Source organism: Equus asinus, chromosome 11, assembly GCF_041296235.1.
Source record: "Equus asinus isolate D_3611 breed Donkey chromosome 11, EquAss-T2T_v2, whole genome shotgun sequence".
In the NCBI taxonomy this organism is placed as follows: Eukaryota; Metazoa; Chordata; class Mammalia; order Perissodactyla; family Equidae; genus Equus; species Equus asinus.
In genome coordinates this window covers 24,058,573-24,086,056 of record NC_091800.1, presented here as the reverse complement: position 1 = coordinate 24,086,056, position 27,484 = coordinate 24,058,573, and the positions used below count along the sequence as shown (strand labels likewise).

Below are 27,484 nucleotides of genomic sequence, written 5' to 3'. Positions count from 1 at the left end.
TATGCCTGCTCAGAGGGAAAGTGATTGCTCTTCAGACTTCTTTTCCCGATAATAAAGGCATCACTGCTTTGCTATCAGACACTATACTGATGACAAATGACAAAATTTGTGTCCCCTGTGGCCGGGGGGACCTGAATCAATGCATCATTTTGAGAGGTAGCCCCGGTTTTTCATCTGGTCTGACCTTTCTCTGGATATTTGAGAAAGACTGAAACAATTTAAGTAGCATCTCATTTCCTGCGGCCTTCCTTCTAACGGCCGTGCTGCTTTCACCCTGTCTTCTCTGGGCTTTTTCTTAGTGCCATCTTCCTGAGGATGTGACTGGCCCACCCTTTAGCCCTCCAGGTAGATGACATGGGCTCCATCCACACTGAATGGGTCACCTGGCTCCTCCACTCACTCACTGGCTGGCCTAGAACAAGACACTTAAGTCGCTGGGGTTTGGTTTCCTCGATTGTAAAATGGAAAAATAAACCCACTTCCCAGATCTTTGTCGAGGACCAAATGAGGTGACAAATATGAATTGTCTCTACACAGAATAGATAAGGACAGGTTCCCTTATGACTGTAAGAATAACAAGATCATTATACTTACTTCTCTGGCCAGTTTTATCACTCCCTTTAATCTGGTTTCATTGACACTGCATTTGTCCTTCTACTTTCCAAATAGCTATAATGGTCTATCGATTTCCTGGAGACGTCATGTTTATGCAGAAATGCCTCACTATTGTCCTTGCCGTGCTGCGTTCTGCCAGTCACCCAGCTTTCCTTCATCCACCTCTGATCGAACGCTTGGTGCCCTCCCCTGCCTCACAACTGCTGGGGTCTCCACTCAACTGCTCTCCTCACCTCCACCCCCATGCTGGGGCTGCTCCCCTTACAGTCACTCAACACATGTTTATTGTTCTGGGGACTCTTCCAGGTGTTGGGGATGAAGCAGTGATCAAAACCTGGTCCCTGCTCTCACGGAGGTAACATTCGCAGAGTAGGGTTGGGGAAGGAAGAGCAGGTTGTTAGTAGATGCATCTATTATATGTTGAGTGTTGGTAGAGTTACAAGAAAGAGCAGAGCACGGTAAGGGGATTCTGTGATGTAGGTTTAGTTGGGAAGGGCTCTCTGATGAAGGGCCATTTGAACAGAGTCCTGAAGGACATGTAGCAGGAGGCTGCAGAGAATCTGGGAGAAAGTATTCCAGGGAGAAGGAACAGCAAGTACAAAGGCCCTGAGGCAGAGGAGGGCTAAAATCTCTCTGCCTAAGAGAGCTTTCCCTGACAGTCCAATTTAAATTATCTTCTTTCTTTCTCACGGTGCACTATTCTTCATAGTGTTTATCTCCATTTATGCTTTATATATATTTGAATATATAACTTACTTGTTTAATTAGTCTCCCCCTCTGGATTATAAACTCTATGAAGGCAGGCATCATATCTGTTGCTGTTTTCCCTGACTTGTATATCCAGAATTCACTCTCCTGTCTGATATGTAGTTATTGGATGAATGGATGCATTTACAATGGTCATCAGTGGCATCGTGCAGTAAATCACTCCCAATGTTCCTTTTGCCTCATGTGAGAATTTTCTTTTAGAAATCAGTACATACCGGGGAGTCTCCCTTGAAGAGCCGGCATGCTCCTTTCTTTCAGCTAATGAGCACCAGTTGAGTATAATATATCCATTTCTGTTTTGTGTGCAAGGAATTTTACACTCAGAAGGACAATTCAGTTAAGATTTGGCATTGCGTGTTTACCTCTGTTTTTTCTTGATGATAAGATTGCACTTCAGTTCTTCTTTTGTTACTTGGATCCCTCTTTTGTGTAATTTAAGGTGAATCAAAAAGTAGTGATATTTAGGTAGGGAAGTAGGAAGGAAGAACAGGAGGGAGAGGAGAGTGAGAGAGAAAAGAAAATATATTCCTTTTCATGAGATCACTTGTTGCCCAGAATGACACTGCTTTGCAAGTCGAGACTTGGCACATGGCTAACTCATGCTCTAAATGTAATGACAGCTGCCTGTGACCTGTGGTGGGTGTGGATCAGAACCCATGCTAAGTATTTACATAGACGCTCTCATTTAATTCACTGCAATGCTACAGGGTAGATATCACTAGCCCCACTTACAGATGGATAAATTAACTCTCAAAGAGGTTAAATAACTTGCCTTAAAAGAGAAGAAAGTAGAAATGAGTGCCTTCCAATGACTTGTACAGGGCTGTCAGAATAAAACCCAGATTGTTCCGATCCATCTCACCCTACTAGGAGACGTGAGCTCCTCCAAGAGTGCTCATTAACTCAATGACCCTGAGGCAGAGAAGGGTACTTCGCAAACATCCTTTATCCCTTACTGCAACATCCCCTGAATGTAGATACATCCGATCATGTTTAAATTATTTTTATAAAAATAGCAAAAGAATGCATGACACCGATTGTAAACTGTCAAGTTGGGTGGTGAGAAGCCACTCAGATCTGTGCTGAGAAAGGCGATAATGAATTCAGTGTTGGCAATTCTGAGGAAACTATAAGAAAACACCTAGGTGTTCCAACTGATCTCAGGAGTGACACAGATCCTTCCTCGCCTTCACGGTGCGATGGCGTATTACTGGGCGCTCAGAACCCGGCTCAGGAATTTCGGGGCAATTCCTGGACTCCGAATTCCGGGACTGTGGGCCCAGGGGAGGGGGGCGGCTCCCACGCGCACACACTCACACATACACTCACTCACATACCGCATGCGGTCACAAAGCACAGACGGGCACACGCGCTCAGCACAGACACAGAAGAGAGCAGCCACAAATACATACCTCACCCACCCACCCACTTCGCACCACAAACACCCAGGCGCACGCCACCTCACACACCTCGTCCACTCATGCACGCACACCACGCACAGGCGCACAGGAGAGCTCACGTTCATGTGCACACTCGCGCGCACACGCTCACACCCGGTGCACACACCCTTTTACGCAAGCACATTCTCTCATGCACATGCACACATCCGCACGCACACGTTCATAACCCGCGCACACACACTTTTACGCACGCACACACCCTCGTGCCCTTGCACACACCCGCGCGCACACGCTCACACGGCCGAGCGGCGGCGAGGGGCGGGGCGGGAGCGGCCGCCGGTGCCCGGCAGGGTGCGGCCAGGAGAGGGCGCGGCGCGGGGACGGCGGCTGGCGCCGGAGTTGTTCGCCCGAGCCCGGGCGGCGAGACGCTCGGAGGGAGCCCTGCCAGCTCCGGCTCGGGTCGGCTCGGCTCGGCTGGGCTGGGCGGCCCGGAGGGAGCGCGCCCGGGGTTACGCCCGCGCCCGAGAGTGGCGCGCGGCGGGGAGGGCGCCATGGACCCCAAGGCGGGCGGCGGCGAGGAGGATGACTGTGTGGACTCGGGCGCCGAGACCGGAGGGTGAGTCGCGCCGGGCCAGGCCGTGGGCGGGGAGCGCTCCCCAAGTTGCGCGGCGGCTTCTCCCCAGTCCGGGACGTTTGTGGACCGCCTCGGCGGAGCCGGCGCCGCCGCGATGGGACGGAGCCGTAGGGGCTGCCCCTCTTGCCGGTCCCCCGGGAGAGCTGGAGGGGCTGTGGCGTGCCCGCTCCCTCCTGGGCCGGCCCTGAGGGCAGAGCCGCGTGGTTCGTGGCTGCCCTGGGCAGGGCGGGCCCCACCCCGGGAGGAAGGAAAGTGGAGGGACTTAAGGTTCAGAGTAGACCCCCCCCCCACAACCCACCCCACTCCCTCTTGCCCTCCGTTATCACTGAGACGATGTGTAGTACCAGGCGAATGCAGTGTCCCCCTGAGACCATCGTTAGAGACGAGAGATGCTCTTGCACTTGCTTCGACCTTCCGCGAGGACTTTCTTCCTGCAGCTTCGGAGCCCCCTGGAGTCCGGGATGGGGGTTTGGGGATGAGCAGAAGAGGAAAAGGGGGTAGGACACCGGCGCCTAAAAGTCTTTCAGAAGTCGTCTAAGAGGATGACATTTTTCATTTTATGGCTTTATTGTGCTTGCCGAGATCTCCTCACTCCTCCAGTCCCCCACCGAACTTCCTCACCTCTGCGCACCTGTGCCAGGCGGAACCACCTGCCTTGGGTACGGGCGGGATGAAGATGGTGCTATGACCTAGCTCCGCTTATTTAAAGAAACGTCCTTTTTGCTTCAACGGACTCAAACAATTAGCCCAAACCTTTGGAGACCAATTAGCCCTCTTCCAACAACACCATTTTCCGGAATGTCTTTTAGGAGATGAATGTCCTTGTCAAGGCTTCCACCCAGCCCCTATCTCGAGAATTTCCCTGTGCAGAGTCAGCGCCACATCCAGGATGCGGCACCGACCCAGGAGGAAAGGGTGTCTTTTCCTAACAGGAGTAACCCTGGGGGAGGGCTGGAGCTGCCCGGACAACGGAGGCTCACTCCTGGAAGATTGACGAGGTTTAGACTAATCTCAGGGTTTGGCAACCCTGGGACGGCAGGAGGAGAGTCCAGGGCCAGAATGGACCCAGGGATCTGACCTGACGCCGGAGTGGCTCCCTATGCCGCTGGTTCTGCCTGTCCAACCCCACCCTTCCTTGCCACCTCCACCCACTCCCAGCCGAAATCTGGGACTTCACACCCTAAAGCATTTGCTCTGCAATGGGCTTTCCCTATTTGGGATCACCTAAACTTGTGATGCGTTCTGGCTCACTGCAGAACCCAGTCACATTCCCCTGGAGTAACCTGACTCCAAATACTGAACTCCCCTGCTTTTTCCCACACTCTGTATATGGGGCATTTATCAACTTTAATTGAACATCCTTGGCCTTTTTTTTTTTTCTTTTGCCTGCCTCTAGTTAGCTGGACTATGAATAGAAGAAACAAAGCAAAATTAACAGCTCATTTTCAGCTGGGTTAAAAAATCATCAACTGAGCCATTCGTTTTCAGTTTGCAGAGCTCACCTAAAACAGATATTTTTTCCAAGGGCTCTCTCTGGAGAAGTAGAGAGGAAGCCCTAACCCAGGAATATCACCCAGGATCCCAATGAACAGCATGACAGCTGCGAGGGCTCCTGGGAGGGGCTTGCTGAATATACTGACACCAGGGCTTCTGTTCTCTGCTTCTGTCACTAAAGTGTATAGTTGCAACAGGACAGAACTGTCTAAAGACTTCTTATTGCCCCAGTAGCATTGTTAAGCTAAAGATAAAGGTAAAATGGCGTGCATTAAATAAAATAGTTTCAATGTATGCTTATTAGTCCTGTATTTGCCACATAGTCACATATCTCTTGAAGTTTAGTCTAGTTAGCAAAAAGCTGTTCATAATTTCCCTGCTTCCCCAGGCCTCGCCTCCTGTTACCCTCTCCAGCTTTCATAGAGCTACCTGTCGAGATTGCATACAAAGCATCACTACATGTTTGCTATTTGTTTTTTAAACGCAAATCTGATCATGTCTCTCTCCCTTCCAAACTTTTAGTGGCTCTGTCATCTATAAAGTGCAAAGAGTTTAGCGTGGCCTACAAGCCCCGATGTTACGGGGTCCCCCTCTCTCTCTGACCTTGTTTCTTGGCAGGTCCACCCTTGCACTCTGCATCCAGCCATAGCCACAGGGTGTTTCTGATTCCTCGCCTTTGTCAAGCTGCCCTCTCGGCCAGCTATGCTTTTCTCCACCTGGCATGCCTGGTCACCAGGTGAAACTCTACTCTTCTTTTAAGACTCAGCTCAAGTGACACATCTGCTAAGGCAGGGATCCTTAATCTGGGGTCAACGAATTGCTTCAAGTTGTATGAAAAATGATGTGCTTTGTGAATTTTTATGAGAGAGACTTGTTTTTCATCAGATTCTCAAAGTAGCCGCTGAGCCCCTCCAAACCAAGTTTGGGCAGGGTGTGAGAAGTTTCATATTCAACATGTTGTGTTTGAGGTGTTGGGAGACATCCAAGTAAAGATGGTGAGCCAGCAGTTAAGTATGTTTATCTAGAGAGGAGGTCAGAGAGGAGGTCTGCATGGTGACATCGCATTTGGGAACTGTCAGCCTAAAAATGGCAGTTGAAGCCCTAGGAGCAGATTAAATCAACTAAAGGCAATAACAAACGCCTACCTAGCATTTACTCTATGCCAGGTACTGTCTAAGCCTTCACGTGTTTCATTAACTCATTTAATCCTTCAACAACTCTGTGAAGCAGGTACTACTTAAGACCAGCCTTGAGAAACTACAACATTTAAAAGTCAGGTAAAGGAAGATGAGCAGATAAAGAAGCCTCATAAAAAGTAGGCATGGAATTAAAAAAGGAAGAATGTGATATCCTGGAAGCCAAGGGAAGAAAGGAAAAAGAATTCAACTGTGCTACTGAGAAACTGAGATGAGGAATGTGATGTGTCTTCTTTTTAAATGGAGATGATGAAGCGAAGATAAAGTAATATTTGACAGTGGAGCGGTAGAGGCAGAAGCCAGATCAGCGTGGCTCCAGGAGGGAGTGGAAGGTGAGGAAGAGGAGATAGCTAGAGCCCTTTGTCTGGAAAAGGGAGGGGTGAGGAGAGGCAGTAGCTGGAGGGGAGAGTGAGTGAGGGAAGAGTTTCCTAAACATAGACAAGAATTGGGCAATAAATGCTCATAGGAAGGATTCTATAAAAAGGGAAAGGATAAAGATATAGGAGAAAAACTGATGATCTATAATGTCAGCTTTCTGAAAAGGTGGAGGTAGAGGGACATCAGACCACATGTGGATAGACTGGCTTTGGATAAGAGGAATGACATCTCTCTTTTTACAACTAAAAGCAGAGAAGGGAATTGGGTTCCCCTTCCATGCAAATGAAGCCCCTCTCCCTGAGGAGAATGGAGATTTGGAATAGTTTTTTGGGACGTTGAGTGAGAACCCCATTGAGTTTAGTGATGACGTGTACCTGAAGGTACCCGTCGACCTTGCTATTTGTTTTCCTGCAGCAGTGCTCAACTACCCAGGGGCGGGCAAAGAGACATAGTGGTTGGGATCATCAAGGTTTGGGGGAGAGGGATGGTTGCTAAGCTGGTGTGAACAAGACATAGGAGGAACAGATTTGGAGGTACTGTTTGAGCTGATTATCCATCCTTTCAGCAACATCATCAAAGAGATGGTTCCAAGAACCTTGTGGATCCCACTGCCAGTGGGCAGACTGTGCTGATCGCTTTGAAAGTTACAATCAAAAGAGCCAAGTGGCTGGGGCTCAACTCTGTGCCCACAGTTTTCTCCTCTGTAAAACGGGGATGACGATAATATTACCCACCTCATAGGGTAGTTGTGAGATTTAAATTAGTCTACACTTTTAAAGCCCCTAGAACGGTGGCTGGCATAAGTAACCCCTCAGTACATGATTATTTCTCAACATACTATTAATATTGTTATGAAGAACACTCCAAATGATAAACTTAGAGTTTTATATAATAAAAATGTATATTGTCAGGTGCACTCAAAACCATGTGTTCTTCATACTTGTCACACTAGATGCTCTGATGCTTTTAAATGCCTTAAGCAATTTGATCATCATTCAGAACATCTGAGAGACGATAGGCCATGCTTCAGTATTATAATTTTACAGATGAGGAAACGTAGAGTCAGAGGACACTAGTTAGTGGCCTAAATTGAAGCCTGGGTCTCCAGCACACTTCTCACATAGTGAAGTTGCCTCTTAAGGAGCCGTTTGATCTATAATTCTTGTTTTCTGCTCAGATATTTTCTTTTGCTTGAAATGCTACCTTTGCTGTCTGACCCACCTAATACAAGCCAAGACTAAAAGCAAATTAGTATTCTTCTGTGACGACTGATGTCACTTTGAAACTCCCATTCTCCAAATCCACTTGAAAGCAAACTTGTGCTTCTGTGTAGTTTTAGAAAAAACTGGCAAGTCAGCTATTGACCATAGTAAATTATCTTAAGAAACAGAATCGCTTAACAGAGAGAAGGGCAGTATTGTTTACAAATACCCAAATAAAAGAATAAGTAAGACAAACGCTCTTTAAGGGGTTTTCATTAGGGATGTCTCCCAGATTGACTTCTAAGCCACTCTTTCAAATACAACCATACTTGATGGATTATTTTCATTAAAAAGTTTGACTGGCATTGGGCCCAGCCCGGTGGCGCAGTGGTTAAGTTCGCATGTTCCACTTCAGTGGCCTGGGGTTCACAGGTTCGGATCCTGGGTGTGGACCTACACAACGCTCGTCAAGCCATGCTGCGGCAGGAGTCCCACATATAAAGTAGAGGAAGATGGGCATGGATGTTAGCTCAGGGCCAGTCTGCCTCAGAAAAAAGAGGAGGATTAGCTGCAGATGTTAGCTCAGGGCTAATCTTCCTCAAAAAAAAAAAAAGGTTTGACTGGCATTAATGGACCTCCACTTCTATGTCAGCTGTCACTGATCTTTTGAAAACATAAGGTCGTACCATATCCTTTATCTTTGGGTGACCTCCAACTGATACTTTACTGTGATGTAAGAGAAAACAAAAAAAAATTCATGTATCTAGCATTTATAAACAGGTGGATGCGAAAGAACAGGTAGAATAAATTTTAAAATGGGACAAGTTTAAAGAAGAGTTAACGGGAAATCTTGCATAGAAGACAAGATGATCTATCAGGTACTTTATTATCTTTGTGTTCAGGTGGAGCTAGTTAGCTCTAAATTACCATGGCATATAATTCAATGGACTGAGAGTTAACAGATGGGGTCCATGATGCATTGAGCTGATGTTGTACAGAATTGTCAAGATCAATATTACTGAAATGCCAGGATCAATTCTTATGCCAAGATTTTCCTGGAAAAGAGAATTTAGGAAGGTATCTGTTATATATATATAAATTGACAAGTAGGCTGCTGACAGTCTAAACTATTTTATGTGCAGACCCCTTTATATATAATCCCTATATGTATAGTTGTAATTAAAATACAATCAAGGGACTGCATCTAACTTTATGTTTCTTATTGGCACAGATACTAAATCAACGTACTATTTGAAAATGTGTCTATGATATGTGTCAGGTGTGTGAAAATATATAATCCTTGCATTATTCTCATCCGTATCGTGTGTCCATAAGTTTTTCATCCTAAAATTCATGGATTCACCTTTCACGGTTCATTCTGGCAGAGATGAATGTCTTATGCAGAGCCAGCTGGGTAAATTCTTAGGGTGTGAGACCAATAAACAGGATTCCCAAGACAGATACCACACTGTGGTTCCCTCCTACCATAAAAAAGCTGGGGACTATGTACCCCTCCAGAGAATTGTAGTTCAATATCTGAAGTTGTTTGAACCTATTTATGCACAAAATTGTCTTAAGCTTTACAATTTGGCTTTCACTGGCAGTATTTCCAGTAAATAATCTTTTGAGGTTATTTGGAATGTATTTTAAGAGCTATAAAAGTGTTCATACGTCAACTCAGTCCCTAGTCCCCCCATGATAATTTTTCTGAGGAGGAGTAAATATTAAGCTGTATTTGTAAATATCTCATTGCCATGTGCTTTGCAAAAGTGAACAATTAGGAACAATAATGTAGCCAACAAAAGGGACGTGGTTGAATAAATTATAGTATATTACTTCATCTGAAATTATAATTACAGGAACTATGTAGTAACATTTTATGGATGGTGTTTAGTGAAAAGAGCAGTTTAAAATTGTATCTCTGTCATTATGGCAACTGTATACAAATTACATAAACACGATCAGGGGCTGGAGAGCAATGTGAGGTTTTAGGTGACTTTTCTTTCTGTTTTCTTTCTGTTTTGATGGTAGACAGGGATGGAAGTTGGGGTGATGGATGAGACTGCAGAGCTGGGCAGAGGCCATCAGTCATGGAGAGAGGGGTTTATGTTGTACGCTGTCAAGCTTGCACTTCATCCAGAGAGCGACCTGATCAGATTTGTGCTTTGCAAAGATTGGCTGCTGTAAGGGGAAGGAATTGGATCAGGGCAAGGGTGACAATCAGGAGAGTGACCTGACCTGGGCAGTGCCTTTAGTCGTGATAAATATAGAGGGATTCATGGCAGGGCCATTAGTTATGCTAGCACCTGTCCTTAAATACTACTGTTGCATTTTAAGATTCTTGCAATATGTTTCAAATGTAAATTTCATTCTACATACATATCCATCTGTATGCAGATCTTTAAAATGTATGCATATGTGAAACCCATCTGCCTTGGGAGTATTTGGAAAATCATAGTTGAAAATACTGACAAATTTTTAATAATAAAATAAACAGTACTGTTGCACATTCTTATTGAATGTTTTATCTGAATTGTTGTGAAATTTCTTTAGAGTCTGGCCATCTTAAGGTGGTCATATTGTAATGGAATTGTTTTGCCACTGCATTTACCACAGTGGATGTTTGTTGAGCATTCATTGCATTTATATATAGTTATATTTCTAAGTATTGTCCTAAACTTTATTTAAATCCTGCCTGGTTCCAGAAAAAATTTAATGCACCGATGATGGGGCTAAAAATCCTGAGTTTCAGAGTGTTACTGACCCTTCACTCTCCTCTCTTCCATTTCCCTTAGCCAGCATGTCACCATGCCGTAAACAGTCCATTCTACCTCCCAGCTCCGTCCTTGCCACTGCCCTGCACACCTAGGTCAAGCCCTTGTCATTCCTCACCTCCTGGTCTCCTTACAAATCGTATCACTTTAGCTTCCTAATCAATAATATAAAAAAAATTGGATTAGATCTAAGCGGATGCAGTTTGTCATATATAAAGGGATATGCAAATGTGAGTAGTTGTTATTTTTTCCAGTTTTAAAATTCATTGATTCTATGACTACTAAAGTATTTCATTTGAAGAGAGAAAACCACATGCTGTTTTTCTTCCATTTTGCTCCTCTACCAGTAAATCAGTGCATCACTTTGTGTGAGAAATGTAGGTTATTTTAGCTGATAAGAGGTGTGCTCTTTAGGATTTTCTTTTAAGGTTTTGTATACACTTTTTTAATGTGGTAAGAAACTCAATAGAGTGAAAATTGGATGATTCAAGAAAGGCAACATGAGACTAAGTAAATAAAAGGAGTGTATATCTGTAAAATTAAACGTGATTAACCACTTCATTTGCATAACTATGTCCCCTAACTACCACCTTGGCAGAATAGATCCCTACATGCCTGAGAGAGTAATTTCCTACAGAGAATGACTTTGGGACACTGGTGAGGAGAAAACCAGTAGCTTCTATGCCGAATACATTGCCAGAGAGGGGAGGCTTACCAGCCACACAAGTAGAGCAGAAACTTCGCAGAGATTCAGCAGGCAGAGCCTTGGCCGGATTCCCATCCTCACAGAGGCCCAGTGCCAGCAGCTGATTTTTCAGCATAGAAACTAATGGGTAATTTCACCCTGCCCCTAACCTTGCCTCTTCCCTTTCCCCATCACAGCCCACATCCTGTTACTCTAATACCCAGCAAGATTTCTTCTCCGAGGGAACTGAAATCCGTCAGACATCATTGTGCCTTTGTGTTTCCTGATGGTCAGCCAGACCTTGACCACGGAAACCCTCACAGCCAGGGTTCCTGCTCACTCTTGCCAGGGTCCACCAGTCCTCTGCTTGTGTCAGCAGAGAAACATTTCCCCATGGCATGGTGCTAACCTTTGAAGGTACTCATTTGCAGTGCTTTCACCTTTTGGAGCATCATGAACCCCTCTGAGGATCTGTTGAAAACTTTGAGCCTTCTCCCCAGGAAAAAAAGCTTCATTCAAAAGTTTGCCAGCAAATTTAGGTGGTTCAGGATCCAGCTGGTCTCCACCTGGTCTCCCATCTCGGAGATTCACAGAACCCTTGTGAAGGACCCTTGATTTCTAAAGGGCCTTTGAAGTTTTGCTTTCAAATTCAGGCGCAACTTTATTTTGCACGAAACAATCCTGAGCGCTACAGTTTTTAATTTGTGGCATTTCTTTACCAGTTAAAAGCTACTTACCACTGGCCGTTTAAAACGCTAGCTTGAAAAAAATCATTTGGATAAAAAAAAAATAATGTCTAATCCTACTAATACTAAGGTTTTATGTTTCAGGTCTGACTACAGCCACATGTCCTCCACCAGCAGTAAGTATGGTTTAAATGTCCTTCAGCACTGTCTTCGCAGTCCCCTAGGGGTCAGCCCCATGTATGTACATAGAGAAAGCCATCTACGTAACCCCTGCTCTAATAGTACGAATCAACAAAGGTATCCTTGCCAAAGAAAGGGATACAGGATCCTCTAACTCTGGAAGTAGAAGCTTTTCCTTGAGAATTTGATTGTACGTTGATCTCAGGACTAGATATGCCATTACTTTCCCTATGGAAACTCAGCTTGAAGGAACTAGCCCGTGCTTTATTAGCACGCATGCTCCTAAAACACCTCCTCTGAAGAATCTGATATAGCTCATTCATTCAACAAACATTTATTAAATAGCTGCGCCCACAGGCTAACAGCTCAGAGCACATTCATCGTATCCATGGTGGCCCCAATCTGTTGGGCAAATTTCCTCCCTTGTATTTCTGTATCTGCAGGCAGCTGTCATAGACGATTATTACATATGCTAAAAAAATGATTGGGAATATGTTTATAAGCATACTCTAAGCATAGAAAAAGGTACCTGTATTAAATATTAAATCACAAGTAAATCTATTCATGGGAAATTAGGCCTTATATCTAGGAACAATTTATAGTCATTGAGATCACTACATAAATGACTAAAGCCATCCAGATTGATTAAACACTGTAAAATAACAAAAAATGGTCTTACAGTAAACGCCCAGATTTTTTGAATCAGTAAGTACTAAATTGCTTTGTCCTCTCTATCCTGTTAAACTCTCAATTCTAAATAGTTCCCAAACGGAAAGACAGTTAATTAGATTATTCTATTTATTGATGTTCCGGCTTAGTTTTCCTCTGCAATAAGAGACTGTGCAGAAAGCTGTATATCTGGAATTGTAATTTAGTGTCAAATTATATTTAGTGATTAGTATAACTGCACTGGGCTATTTCTGATCATTTCAGCCAACTGGAGACCCAATATTGCCCCTTAGTTATTAAGAACCATTAGTAATAATGAGAAGAATGCTCCAGTGGTCTGCGTGCACTCCCTGAAGCTTTTGCATTCCTAAAATCAGAGGCTGCTCTCTTGAACTCTCTCTCAGTGCCGCCGTTTTCATTCCACTCAGTTTTGCCCAGAGGCTGCATTTGTTTAAGAATGATTTTTATAAAATACTTGCCCGAAGCCTTTGCTCAATTTGTAGCCCTCAGATCAGTCCTCTGGGTCACAACAAAGCACCTCTCTTGTCAGAGAGACTGATAATTTGTTTTGGGATGTTTTCCTCTCCATTATTTTAATTGCACTATCTGAGTTGGAATTTCTCTCAGTGCAACTGGGATCAATGGCCTTTTATTGCTCTTCCTTTTCTCTTTAAATATTTTGTGATTCCTGCCTCACTCTTAATTGTTGGGGCCTCTTGGAGAGTGAGGATGTGTATGTGTCTCATATTTCGGTTAGGAAATGCATTTGGCTACAAATAATAAAGAAAAAATAATGACTTAAAGAAGTAGGGTTTCTTCTTTTTCCTCTAACATTAAAAAAAAATAAAAAGTTCAGAGGGGGCAGTGCAGGTCTGGTGAGGAAGCTCCTTCAATCATTCTGTTACACCATCCTCAGCTTTTGGCTTCCATCCTCAGGGTTGCCTCAGGGTTACAAAGTAGCTACCTCTGCCATAGCCATCACATCCTTGTTCTCGGCAGGAAGAAGCAGTGAGTGGATACTAATGGGCCCCTGGCTGTCTTTGCCTAGTATATTGCCTGGCCTGCCTTTCCTCCCAGCCAGGAGCATAAATCCTGGCCACACCCATACTCAGGAGAAGGCCCCTTAAGCAGACAGTGAAAGGTAACAGGGTGGACCCTTTCTGAAAAGAAACAAAATTTTTTAAGTCTAGAGCCTTAAATCTATCCTTTAAAACATAGTTTTGACAGTGCTGCAATAATAAAAAGTACTTTCCAAGTCATTATTAAAAATGGAGCTTCCCCGCAAATTAGATAACCACATTCCAAGGACTGAGTTTAGAGAAGTTAATAAGTTTACTATCAATCCTGAATGCTTCAGTTTCAGGGTCACTCTCCCTGTCACAGCCAACTTGGTGCCAGCACCTCCTGTGTGACCAGCAGGACCCAGAGGACTGACAAGTCCTGGTTTCCACTTGTCGGTCCTGGGAGCAGCTCCTGCCTCTCATTGTCCTTCCACTGCCTTTCTCAGCCTCTCTACACAGAATGGCTTGTTTCTGAATGATTCCTGATTCCTGATTGGGATTTGAGGATGAGTTCTGACCATTCACTGTTAGGAAATGGATGTTTCTATGTCTGCAAGTGCTTCTTACCCAACGGTCACATAACGCTCCTTTACGTGTTCGTTCCTGAGTTCACAGGGCCATAAAGGCTTCCTTGGGGCGAGCTAGGGTTTCATCTGTTTGTGCAAGTTGTTTTCATCGTGGCTGGAATTGTTAGGGAAACTTCCTCCAAGAACACTAGTCACCCTATTTAGTCATCATCTCTTCCCTTTGAATGCAGGGGCTGCCTCCTCCTGCCGCATGCCCCTGATGGCAGAAAGGTCGTCACCAAGAGAAAGCACAAGAGCAGTGGTGTGGAATTTGGGTGTCATAGGGCCTAGTCCTGCTTCCAGCATGAATTATCAGTGTGTGCTCTCAGGCAAGTCACTTACCTTCTCTGGGCCTCAGTTTCCTCCTCTGTAGAATGAGGTGGTTGGGCTGGATGGTCTCTGAGCACCTTTCCAGAAGCTCTGGGGTGTTAAGAGGTGAATGTCTTAGAAATTCCTCTAAAAAGAGAGAAGAAGGGAGGGAAGAAAGAAGGAAGAGAGAAAGGAAGGAGTGAAGAATCGAGGATTCTGTACCTTTTTTCTTTGTCCCAGAATGAGAGTCTGGAGAAAGGGCATCCTCTCTGGTGCCCTGTAGCATTAAACCTGAAGGGAGGGCTGTTCAGAATCGATCTGAGCTTTGGTACTGTGAGCTGCCTATAAATAAGTTGGTGGCGGCGGAGACATTGTGGTGAGGGGCAGCGGCTGCTTTTTATCCCCTTCCCCTCCAAGAAAGGGACAAGATATGGGGCAGGAGATGGCATATGGATTGCTGGGCATCCTGTTTTTCCTCAACCTCATGCGTCATGAAATTGCATTTCTGCTGACTGTGTCCAAGGTCACTTTCAACTCTGGGGGGAGTGGCTGAGGGTGCTTCTTTAACGGATGGTTTGGTTTTGAGTGGGTGAATTTTTTTCTAGTTGTGACTGGTCCATTTGCCTTTTTCAGATTGACAGGGCAGACTGGCTTTTCCTTGCTGCTTTCCACAAAGCTAAACACACTGTTAGCGCTCAGGAGATCTCAGTAAATCATAATGCTTCCTAAGGAAGATGAATGTAATTTATACTCTCAGAATTTCAGGTTGTGTTTCCAGAAACCTGGTTAGGAGATCATCAAGCCACTATGTATAATTTGCATTCTTAAGTGCTTTAAATAAAAAGGGGAAATGTTATAAACAGGATAAAAGAAAAACAATAATTATACCAGGTGAAAAAAAATCAACTGTGCCATGTAATGCTAATGAAACTCCCATCAGGTGTGATTGAATATATCCATTCAAATATAGATTATAATCATACTTGAGAGTTGCTCTTAGAAGATGCTGGGGCTTACAAATGATATTCTTAGGACAGTATAACATTTCTGGAGGAGCTGCAGCCCCAGGACATGCCAGGAGGGGCTGGTCAAAGAATTAACTAGTTCTCTCTATTTGAGGCTGTTCTCCAAGAGCCTCTCCTCTATTTGCTTTCTTAATTTGGGCCCTAAAACTGTTCCTTCTCAAAACTCAGGTATAGTCATTAACTCTTTCCCTGGCCCTTATGACCTGCCAGTGACAGCAGGAACGCCATCGTACTTTTCAAAGCACAAATGGTAAAAGATCAGTTTAATGATGCAGATGACCCTTGGCAAAGCCCTGAGGAATTCTCTGTGTTTGAAATTGTGGAGAAATGGCCATCAACAGTGTGTTCTCCTGATATGAGCCCAGGAGCACAAACAAAGCTATGCAAAAAGGCACACGACATGGGTGCGCGGGAGTCCCTGACTCTGTTTCACAGCCCACCCAGGCCTCAGGTTCCTGCCCTCCTGTTGTTTCCCCTAGCTTTCTTTTCCTAGCTTCCTGTTCTGTCCTTCCAGTGACTCAGGTAGCTTCCCCGCTTCCTGCCTACATTCTCCCTGCTGGCCCCGAGCGTCCACAGGCTGTAGGTTGGATGGAGTTCTGTCCCCTCAGCTTTCCTGGGGCTGCAATGTTGGTGACCTGCTCTTGAAGGCAGCCCTGATTAGGGCCACTGGTACTGCGGGACCCTGGACACACCCTTATCTTGAGAAGAAAGAATCAGGTGGATGGCAGGTGTTTTTCAAATAGGAGAGTTGGGGTGTCTTGGTTAATTGCAAGACACTGTAGCTGGTCTCGAGCCACCAACGGGGCTTGTCAATTCTGCCTCACTGCTCTGTCGAGGAGGACATTTCATCCTTCCTGAGGCTGCCTTTTCTCACAGACACTTCTTTCCACATAAATGCTGTCTTCTCCCTTTCATTTCTCAGCAGTTGCATCATTTCCTTGCAGTTTCAGGATACTGAAACATAATACGTTTTGACTTGGTCTTTGGCCACATCTGTGCCTCCCTTCAGCATGGAGGGAAAGATAAACTCATTGTGATTTAATTAATAAACAAATATAAGGAGCATTAAAGGCAACACGTTGAAAAGATATGATTGCGTACTATAGAACTCATCACTCGTGGGGAATATTTAAATATATGTGATCTGTGTCTCCATATCCAAGAGCTAAATTCAGACTTGGGATAATAAAATAATCATTATTTTCTTTCTGTTTTTGTTAGAGGAGATGATAACTCATGGACAGACTTTGTTCATTTTAGAGCCAGTTTTTATCACGTCTCCAAAAAGGGAGGATCATCATTTTGGAAGAGGTGGTAATAGCCAATTTAACTTTGATCCATTTGTAAATTTCATCATTTTCATCTTTTCTTCTGTGTGCAATACTTTCCTCATTGTAATTTTCAGAACAAATGTTCTTTCAGCATCTTATTCCATAAGATCTAGGTAAAACTCAAATCTATTCATTAATCCTTAAGAAGAACACTTTTAGCCACTGAACTTGCTTAATTTTGTGATCAGCCTGGAACTGGCAAGGTACATAAGTTTGCAAAAAAACTAAAAAAAATCCTCCTAGTCCATCCCCAGCTTCACACTCCTATTGCAGTAAAAGCATCAAAACAAAAAAAGTCCCTGATTTCCTCTAAATCAGAATACAGCCTTTTAGACAAAGGTAGTTATGGACGGTAACATGGTCTTTAGGGACCAACCTGACAAGTACCTGAAGTATCTCAGTTCGGGTCCATCATCACTTTCGTTCATTTTCTATTTCCGCAGTTTCCAAAGGGCTCATTAGTAATAACTAATGATGTTGTTTAACATACTGTTGTAAACCTCATAGTTGACATAAAACAAATCAGAGCCTCGGGGAAATGGTATACGTATTTCCAAACGGAGGAAAATCAGGGGTTTGGATTTCTACTCTCCACGCCATACAGCCAGGAGCACTTGAGTGTGCAGCTTCCAACAAATGAAACTGCATAAGACCTATTTCCATTTTTATTGTGTTTCAGACCCTAATCTTGCACAACAGTCATGTTCACTTGTAGAACTGTTCTCACGGGAGATTCAGGGTGAGCTGCTGCACGGCTGGAATGACTCTGCAGCCTCCTAGAAGGGCTCTCTGTGAGTGGCCCTGTGCTGGACAATGGCGTCACTGATGGCACAGTCCTTCTCAATGTCTGAAATGGCTGCTAGAGATCAATCAGCAGCCATTAAGATGTTGTGCACGTGGACAGATCAGTATGATTTCCTTGTGCAGTCTATCCTCCTTTGTGGCCCTGCCTTCCAAAGTGACTGTAAGATGAAAGCTTTTACTCGGAAGTACCTTTTGCATTCCCTGGTATGGGGCCTCTGGTACCCCTGCAGCTACTGCTCCTGTAACTGTGTAAGAAAGAGCCCCTAAGGCTTCTTCCCTCCTCCTTGGGATGCATTGGCCTCACTCCAGCTTGCACTAACTGTGGAGAGAGGGCCCCACTGCTGGTGGCTCTTCCCGTGCCCCCAAGCATTGAGGCTTTCTGTGGCAAGTATGGCTTCAGATTTGAGATGCTCATTATGTTCCTGGACCTTCCTCTTAAGGCTGGAGCCATTTAGTGTGTAGCTTGTAGCTAACACTAATAAAAAGACCACAGTCCTGGGTGTGTCATTTTTGGCAGGTCCTGGTCTCGCAGCCACTCAAGCAGGGGCTTAGCCGCAGCCTGAGAGCACAGAATGCCAGCTGGTGCAGGTTGGGGTATCTACTCACTCCCAGTTTGTCAGCTGCCCAGGGAAGATATTCTCAGCCTGGCAGAGCACAGAAAATCACCAAACCTGAAAGCTTGCTTCTCAGAGTGTGGTCTCTGGACCACAGCATCAGCGTCAACCTGAGGCTTGTTAGAAATGCAGAACCCAGGTCCCCTCAGAGCTCCTGGGTCAGGTGAGTGTTTGTACTGAAATTTTGAGGAGCCCTGATCTGGCCCATCTCCCCATTAAGCAAGATCACTATTAAATCGTCCCTGATAGATGTGTTTTTTCCAAATTTTTTACCTTTAGATTCTCATTTTTAATGGTATATAGGCTTTAGGATTTGTGTTATGTCTAGATGAGAGAAATTTTCACTTGATTAATATTTGAATGATTTTATTGATATTTAAAAGAAGAATGTTGTATTCCTCCACTGAGTGGTTTATTTTAAAACATCGGATGTGTCCTTTTTCAGGCAAGCTAGAGGTATTCGTTTGTTTGTGTGGGTGTTTTTTGAAAAGCAGGTGGCAGCCTGATCTGTAGGATCATGGAAGTAGCAAGTGACACCTCTGAGATGAATGAAACCCCTGATGCTGGAAGCGTGGTGCACTTAGACTGTTGTTTGATGGTGTGCACTCTATATATTCAAAATCCTCTGAACGGGGACCTGAAAGGCTAGGCAATATTACCATTTGACACTTGATAAGAAAAAAGCAATAACCAAAGATACGCATCAGGAAATCAAAGGATGAGGACAATGTACCACAGAGACAACAACTTTGATGCTCTGCTCTACTGCCATTCGTTTCCAAAAAAATATGATGTAGTCTCTCTAGCTTCAAAGATAAGTTTTAATTGTGTGACTTCAACCACATAGAGAGTGCCGACTTCTACCCAGGATATGACAGAAAAATGGAGGCAGACTCCTCATGACCAGATTTTCCCTGAGATGCTGAAGTGACACTTCAGGGACATCTGGTCTACCAGGGTTGTCAGGACACCCCACCCCAAGGGAGGGAACAAAAGCGAGTAGCTGCTACTGTACATTCCCCTGACGTGCCTGGTGCTTTTCTCAATTTTAAAATAATTATTACCCAAATAATTCATATTCATTGTAGAAAAACAAAAAAATACAGATTAGCAAAAAGAGGAAAACTTAGAATCCTACCATCTAGAAACGACTAGGAGTTATAATTTGGTGTCTGCCTTTATAGATTTTTTTTTCTGAGCATCATTATATTCCTATAGATATGTATTATTACCAAAAAATGTATTGTATAGTTTTATAGTCTAATGTTCTCACTAAGTATATTGTGAACATCTTTATATATTAGTAAACTTACTTCTACAATAGTTTGCTTAGCTATACGGTTGTCCATTGTATTTCTGCACTGTGCTTGATTCACCAGTGCTCTCTTGGTCCTAGAGGTTATACTCACTTTTTCACTATTGTAAAGCAGCATTGCCAGGAATATTTTTGTGCTAAGACTTTGTGCATAGTCTTCATTATTTCCGTAAAATAAATTCCTGCAGTGGAATTGCTAACTTAAAAAGCGTATTTACTTTTTAAAGCTTCTGATCCCTATTGCTGAATCATTCTCCAAGGGCACCATTTCACTCTCCCACTGGCATGGATGAGAGTGCCAGGGTCTCATAAAAACTGTGATTTTTTTATGAACAAAAAAGGATAGGGATGGACACACACACACAGAGAATAACAATGAACAAAAGTGCTCTGAAGAGGGGCTAGCCCAGTGGTGTAGTGGTTAAGTTTGTGCGCTCCGCTTCAGTGACCCAGCATTCACAGGTTGGGATCCCGGGCACAGACTTACACACCACTCATCAAGCCATGCTGTGGCAGCGTCCCACATACGAGATGGAGGAAGATTGGCACAGATGTTAGCTCAGGGACAATCTTCCTCAAGCAAAAAGAGGAAGACTGGCAATGGATGTTAGCTCAGGGCAAATCTTCCTCACACACACACAGAAAACATGTAAATTATAAAAAGAGAGATTCTCAAGTTTTGGAGACGTGCAAGTTGAAGTCTTTTCTGTGGCTCTCATTGAGAGTATGGTACTGATTACACTCCTGCTCTGACCTCGGGCAGCGATAACAGCCACAGCAAAGCCATTAGTGCTCTGCACAGGCTTTATGGAAAGTGTTTCCCACTCCAGGCGACAATTTCTATCTTTATTCGTCATCAGTGTTGTTGCCGTTAACCTCTGAGGGGATAGCATGTTAGAAATATTTGGGGAACATTGTGCAAAAAGCTGAGTCGTATCCACTAAAGTTTACGATATTCAGAATTGGCCAGGAAAGCAAAGAGGCTCCCTTCTTTGTAACCTTCTCTCCTTCCTCCACATTTATTAAACTTCTATATTGTACAGCACTCTGGTTATGTAAGGGGAGGAGTATTCCATCTAGTCTCACTCCCCCTTTTATTTTTATCTTAGCCTGACATCTTCTGACATTATTATTGGTTCAAAAAGGTAGTGAAGCTGAGCTATTCAATCTGTGCTTGAAAGACCTATTTTTCCTTCTTTGTAACAAGAATAGTGGTGGGAAGTCTTTCCTTTGTCTATTATAGGGAGAATTAGGCTTCCTCTGTGAATCTGTGCTTACTATTTCATTGCCTCAGGCTAAGATGAGCATAGCGAGTCTAAAATGTGCGGGGGTCACAGATAACCTAGACTCAAGTTGGAGGTCCTTCTATGAGATGGCGTGCTTAAGGGGTCCCCATCAGTTGGGTTATAACACTTCCACTATCTGTCAAGAACTCTTTAAGAACCTTCTGTTATAGTGTGTATGAATTTTCACAGTCACAAGCTCAGGTATAAAAAGAGAACTGCTGTATTTCTCTCTAATCCAGCTGAACTTCACTCATGAGCTGCTGCCCTCGCCCTCTGGCACAGTTCTGTTCTGAGATCCCCACCCCTCCAGGGCTCAGCCCAGTTCAGTACATGATCCTTTCTCGGAAACCTTCTGGCATTCAGACATTGGTCGGGTCCCTTGCAGTCTTCTTCCCACCAGAAGCCCAAACTTGACATCCTCTGAGGTGTAAAAGCCACCCTTGCAACATCACACATTCTTCTGCACTCCAATTCATGGTGTGAATGCTGCTCTAGGCTTTTACCCTTTCTTGACTCAGAAAAGCTTTTCTGTCTCCAAAACCCCTGCCCTTGCAAAAGAGAGCCTTGCCCTTCAAGACCATTTCCTCTGCTGTGATCTGAAAAAATATATACATTCAAAAACTTAATTAATGGGTCTATCTGGCCTCACCCTCCCTGAAGCAATGAATAGCCCAGACTCTGTAGGTAGAGGCTACAAGGCAATAAGAAAATTGTGGGAAAGGAAAACCTTGGTTATGATCTCTGAAATTCATTCACTGCATCCTTTAGAACTTATTTCCCATTTTATGTTTTTCTTGTATTTCTCCTGTGTGAACATCTTGCCTCCCCAGTTAGGTTGTGAGCTCCTGAAGGGACCGTGTCTCCTGCTTTGCAGTCCTGGCTGCTATTAGCAGGAGTAGACACTTCAGAGCCGGGGAAAGCTGCAATACAAAGGGGATAACCCCAAATTGGGAGTTGGGAGATGTTTGTCCTCTTTCTAGACCTGCCGCTGCCTGACTGGTCGACTAGGGCAAGTCGCCTGATGTCATCTGTAAAATGAGGGGCTGGACTACATGGCTCATCCACCTTTAATTTTCTTGTCACGTTCAGTAAGCTTGTTCTTCAAACAGGCTTCATGGTACATGTTATCTAAGGAAACAAGGACCAGGGACATGTCAGTGTCATATTCACATTAGCAAAACATTTGAATATTTCATTGAATTTTAGGCCATTCCCTATGCTGCTAGTTTGATGATGAGCAGAGCCAGAGCCAGATTTAGTCAGCAATTTTTCTACTACAGCTCAGGATATATTTTATAAGCACATATGTAGTATTTTTTCCTAGAAGTGTTGTAATAGCTATTCATTGCTCATCTGATTTCTCAACATCCTGCCAGAATAAATCCCTTTGTAAAATAAATCTTCATTAGTGTAATTGTGAGGATTCCTGCTGCCAGCTCTAGTGTAAGATGGGGAGGTCTGGAGTTCCTTGATGAGCAAATTCTTGGGATAGGTTTTGGTTAACATCCTCCTCTTTTGTCTGTTTTGTTTTGATAGATGTATTTTACTTCTTAAAACAAGATGAACATTGTAATCTTGTTGTTTGCAAGCCCTGCTGCCTCGTCTCCAAATCTACAGAGTTTTATTGAAGTCCTAGCTCTCTCAGGATGACTTTGCTACGGATGAAAATGACAAGACATAATGTGGTTTAGAAAGAACTGAAATTACTGTGTAGAAAAAAGGGTTCTGTGTAAAATACTAGAGTCTCTTCAGTCCTTCTGAACTCTTTAACTGTTCTACACAAGGGGTCTTAATACAGTAGGAAGCATTGGACGCTGGTGTGCATCAGACCTATCTTACTTCTCATAACCATTCAAAATCATTATAGTCCTAAGGACTTAGATAACTATGGTACACGTGTTTCTAGCTGCCTTTGTACCTTCTAAGACTAGTTTCTTATCAACCTTCTGATCCTCTTCCAGCATTTATGTCAAGCAGCGTTGGAGTTTAAAGTGTCTTTGTCGTTCCTCTCTGGGTAGTGTCTGGCCTTTGCCTCTCCCTCCTCTTCTCATCCGGAAATTTGTTTCAGAATGCTTAGAAATACATTTAAAGGGGGCCAGCCTGGTGGCACAGCGGTTAAGTGTGCATGTTTCACTTTGGTGGCCCGGGGTTTACCAGTTCGGATCCCGGGTGCGGACATGGCACTTTTTGGCAAGCCATGCTGTGGTAGGCATCCCACATATAAAGTAAAGATGGGCAGGGATGTTAGCTCAGGGCCAGTCTTCCTCAGCAAAAAGGGGAGGATTGGCAGCAGATGTTAGCTCAGGGTTAATCTTCCTCAAAAAAAAAAAAAAGAAATACATTTAAAGTAAAATAGATGTCCCACTTCCAAGTGGAGAAAATTCAGGATATCTACAGTATCTGCTTCACTTTCCATATTATTTCTTTCTTAATCATGTCCTGGTTTCAGAATAAGCTCAGGAATACAAAGCACACATCCACATGCCTGACATTGTATCTGCAACAGAGGATGAAAATGGAGAGAGCAGTCAAATACTACACTTACAGCAAAGCCATACTTCTTGCAAAAGCTTGTGAGGGCCTAAGGACCAGAAAGATTCCTTATTGTTCTCCTCAGTCAAATGAAAATATAGGTTTTGGCTTAACCGTTCAGCCTATATTCAATTCTTCGGTTACAGGAAAATTCTATCAATTCGGGCTGAGATAGAACCTTATTATCTAAGCTTATGAATGCAAATTGGATCCCCTATGTTAAAACTCTGCGTGTCACCTCATTGCCACCAGATTCCCACTATTTCCAGCTCTGCATCTAATTTTGACTTCAATTTGGGACTGGCACCGGGGCCAGCCTTGCAATTTTCACAGTCCAAACTTGCAAGTCAACCAAAGGCCTTGTCAAAATCATAAAATTACTAAGGATTAAGAAAGTCTGTGATTTTATCTTAAGTGTTGGCAGGGCCAAAGGGGATTGCTTCAATTTTTTTCTCTAGTTCAGAGGTATAAGGAACTGGCTTTACTTAAAAAAAAAAAAAAAAAGAAAAAAAGAGATGAAGGCAGGTTATTCATTACATTCAGGATGAATAGACCCTCCCGGTAAGGAATTTGGAAGCCCCTTTCTGAGAGCATTTATTTCAGGCATTCCGGGGAGACCGTGCAGCTTAATGAGGGGAGGCTGGCCCTCTTGTGGCACTTCACAACACGGTGGGTTTTGTGTTCATTGTCCTTCTGGAGCCTCCTTCCGTCTCTCTTTCTGACCTAATCCTTCTTCACAGAGTCACCCTGTGCCCTGGGCTTGTCTTTGTTGCCTACCTGAGCCACCACCTCACCTGGGTTTGCTGCCACTTGATCATGTGGGGCTGGTTGACAGAGCAGGTATCTCAGCCCCTGCACTGATCAGTGCCCCAGAGAGGGGCTTTAGAAATGCAAAGAAGGAGTTTATTCAACCTCATGCATAGGAGATTAGAGGGTCTCAAGCCAAGCTCCGGGGCCAAGTTGCCTAAACCAAGCAGCCTGCCACAGCTGGAGGTGCCCTTGTTCAGACTCTGTTAGCCTCCTGGGGGCTCTGGGGCACTGAGGTGCTGGCAGTACTATTGGCACTGGGATGGTGCGTAGCAATTTATTCAGTTGATGGTAAATGGTTACAGCTGCTGCCTTGGAAACCTGTTGCTATACCCACATTGAACGTGGGTTAGTTCACTGAAGTGGCTTTGCGCTTAGCTACCTGACTGCATCTTATATATGTGTGTTTCTTGTCTGTCTACCCCACTAGATTATAAGTTCCAGGAAGGCAGAGATTCTTTTATTTCCCACTGTTTCCTACAGTGCCCAGCACAGAGTAGGTACTCAATAAACAATCTGTGATTAAATACATGATTGCAACTGAATTGCCAGTGGTTGTTGGTAAATTGTGGATAAAATGACAGAGACACCAATCATTCCCAAAAATTCTAGAAAGAGGTATCTGAGCTTGTTATGTCCTGAGACTGAGCCAAGCATTCCCTTTGGAATGAGAGATCTGGACCTTCAACTGGACAGACCCGCTGCTGGGAAGGAGGTGCTTTGGGGACACCCCAGTTTGCCAGCTGTGGAAGGAGGGCCAGTCTAGAGGTACCAGACAGTGCAGGCAAAGCTGGTGGGAGGCCCCAGAGTACAGAGAATGGCAGTGAGGGGTCCCGGTGCAGGCAGCCCTGCGGGAGCCCAAGGAGAGACCCAGCATCAGGATGTCTGTCAGCAGGCAGGAGGACCTCACTTCCCTCCCTCTCCTCCACCAGGCTCAAACTTAGGCTGTCCGTGTAGGTCAGGGATGGCCAGAAACTGCCCAGGTGTGATGGTCAGTCCATTCACAGCAGAATCTCCCACCCACGTTGCCCAAAGGAGCTAAGGCACAGTTTGAGAGCCCAGCCCAAGCAGGCTGAGGTTTGGGGCAGGAAACCAACAGGATGATTATAAGGATGGCAGACTTGAGAAGCGAGAAAGCGTGCTGGTGAGGAGCAGAGCAACCTCTGTCTTCTCTACATGAAGGGCCTTTGGCAAGTCAGTTAACATTTCACCTGCAAAATGGGGGAGAATACACTTTTATGATGGTGTTGTTTTAAAGATTAAGTGAGATAATATATATAAAGCTTTTAGGACAGTGTCTGGCAAATAATAAGAGCTTAACGCATGGTTGTTATCATCTACATTGTTTTCTGTTAAGCTTAAGAGACCAAAAAGAGGGATACGACTGGGAAAAAAATGTAACACACACTCAGGTTAGTAGTATACTTTCTGCTTCATAGAAAGACTGAACTCGTGCAGTGCTGTTCTTAAAGTTGTTTTTATTTTATGTTATCAGAGGAAACTCTAATTGTATATAATCAGAGGAAAAAGAATCTTGCTTCTCCTCTTGGGAAGCACAGACTAATTTGGAGGCTTTGTTAATGTTGTGTGAACAGTTCCCATCCTCCAGCCAGCCCTGGGGAAGGCTGTCTGTTGCCCAGTTCGTTTTGGTTTGTGCCTTCCCTGAGCAGGTGCTCTCTGAACTCCTTTGAGAAGACATGTAATAGATATGATAAAGGCAGAGCATTTCCCACAGTCGCGGTGTCTGCTTCTCCAGGGAGCCAGAGATGCTTTTCATGACAATCAATTATTCACCTTTTCTGTCCTTCCCCTCAAACACTTGGTTTCCTCCCTGGCTCCACAGAAGCAGATTTTCTCTGGGCGTGTGTAACCCTAGCACCCGATGACAGTTTGCAGCTGTATTCTGTGGCTCTTTGAGCCTGTTTATTCCAGGGTCACGTGCAGTGGGCACAGGCTGGCAATGGCCAGAGCATGCTAATGCCACCACTTGTTCTCCTTACTTGTCTTGGGCCAGGAGTATAGCCACTTACGTCTCTCTGGCTCAGGCAGTGCATGGGAGCTCTGGGGTCAGGTCTGCATCTTCCTGTCTTGCTTGCTCTTGGCTGCATCCTGAGCTCCCCAGGTGAGCTGGTGCTTGGTCAAGTGCCTTTCAGACCCACCCCCTGCTCCAAGGCTGGGCATCTTGCCCTTTTGCAAAGCTGTAAACATTCATTCATCCATGCAGGCTTCAGCTTGGCCTTTGTTACTGCTCTCTGGGAAACCTTTGTGTGGCAGATTGAGGTAGCTTGATGCTGAGCACCCTGACAACTCTGTCTGGGAGACTCAGAAGCTACCTTACCCCAGGCCTGTCCCCGCCCTGGCCTCTCATGCCTGTCCACAGGCTTTCTCTGTGTCACTTTTCTGCTTTTCTCTCCCTGCTGCACCCACCTGTAGTGCTGGCCTGTTTCAGTTGCCCTTTAGGGCAGTGCTCAGATGTAAAGACCTGGGCATGTGCCTTCAGGGAGGTAGTTTCTGGATTATTCTTCCTCAGAGACCCAGGGCCAGAAGAAAGAGATGTAAATGTGTGTCCGCAATAGGAAGCTATTGGCTGGTGGCTGAGAAGCCAGCCCATCAGAAGGAGGGAGGAGAGAGAGCAGTCAGGGGAGGTGAGGTAGTAGCAGCGTGACCAAAAATGGCTGGAGAGTGACAGCTGCTCATTCTGCTGTGAAGCACATACAGAGAGGGTGAGCACACTTCTCCTCAGAGCCGCGGGGTGACTGTACACGGAGAGCTCAGATGCTCTGATGTGGCCATGGCAGGATACTTTACCTCTTTATGCCTTGATTTTCTGCTCTCTATAATGGGGACAATAATAACAACCCTTCCATCCTTCTTAATGAAGATTAAAGAATTCATACATGAAGAATGCCAAGAAAGTGCCAGCCCACAGTGAATGTAAGGCAGACATGTGTTAGCTAACATTGTCACCCCACGTACATGGCCACATGTATACCCTGAGAGTGGGGTCAGCATCTTAATGGGACTGCCTGACTGCTCTGACAACTCCTTTTCCCAAATACTCTTTCTGCTCCATGTGTCCTTTTTTCCCTCATAGAAATCATCTGTAATTTTCTCAAGTAAGTTTCTTTATCCCCAAATTGTTCAAAGCCTTTC

The 27,484-nt window shown here is 44.5% G+C and overlaps 1 protein-coding gene across 7 annotated transcripts in view; it reads left to right on the top strand.

Moving 5' to 3' along the window:
* The first annotated feature begins 2,944 nt into the window (after nt 1–2,944).
* Nucleotides 2,945–27,484, top strand: part of FAM124A (family with sequence similarity 124 member A) — an 88,244-nt gene continuing 63,704 nt past the window's right edge. For 2 of the 7 annotated variants that reach the window (XM_070520616.1, XM_070520615.1), the window contains exons 1-2: nt 2,997–3,399; nt 11,977–12,008. In XM_070520616.1, the coding sequence (XP_070376717.1) occupies nt 3,335–3,399; nt 11,977–12,008 (97 nt within the window). In that variant the 5' untranslated portion in view covers nt 2,997–3,334. Of the gene's footprint in view, nt 3,400–11,976; nt 12,009–27,484 lie in introns of all 7 variants that reach the window. The other 5 variants (XR_011506887.1, XM_014851406.3, XM_070520619.1 and 2 more) reach the window with 4 other exon arrangements.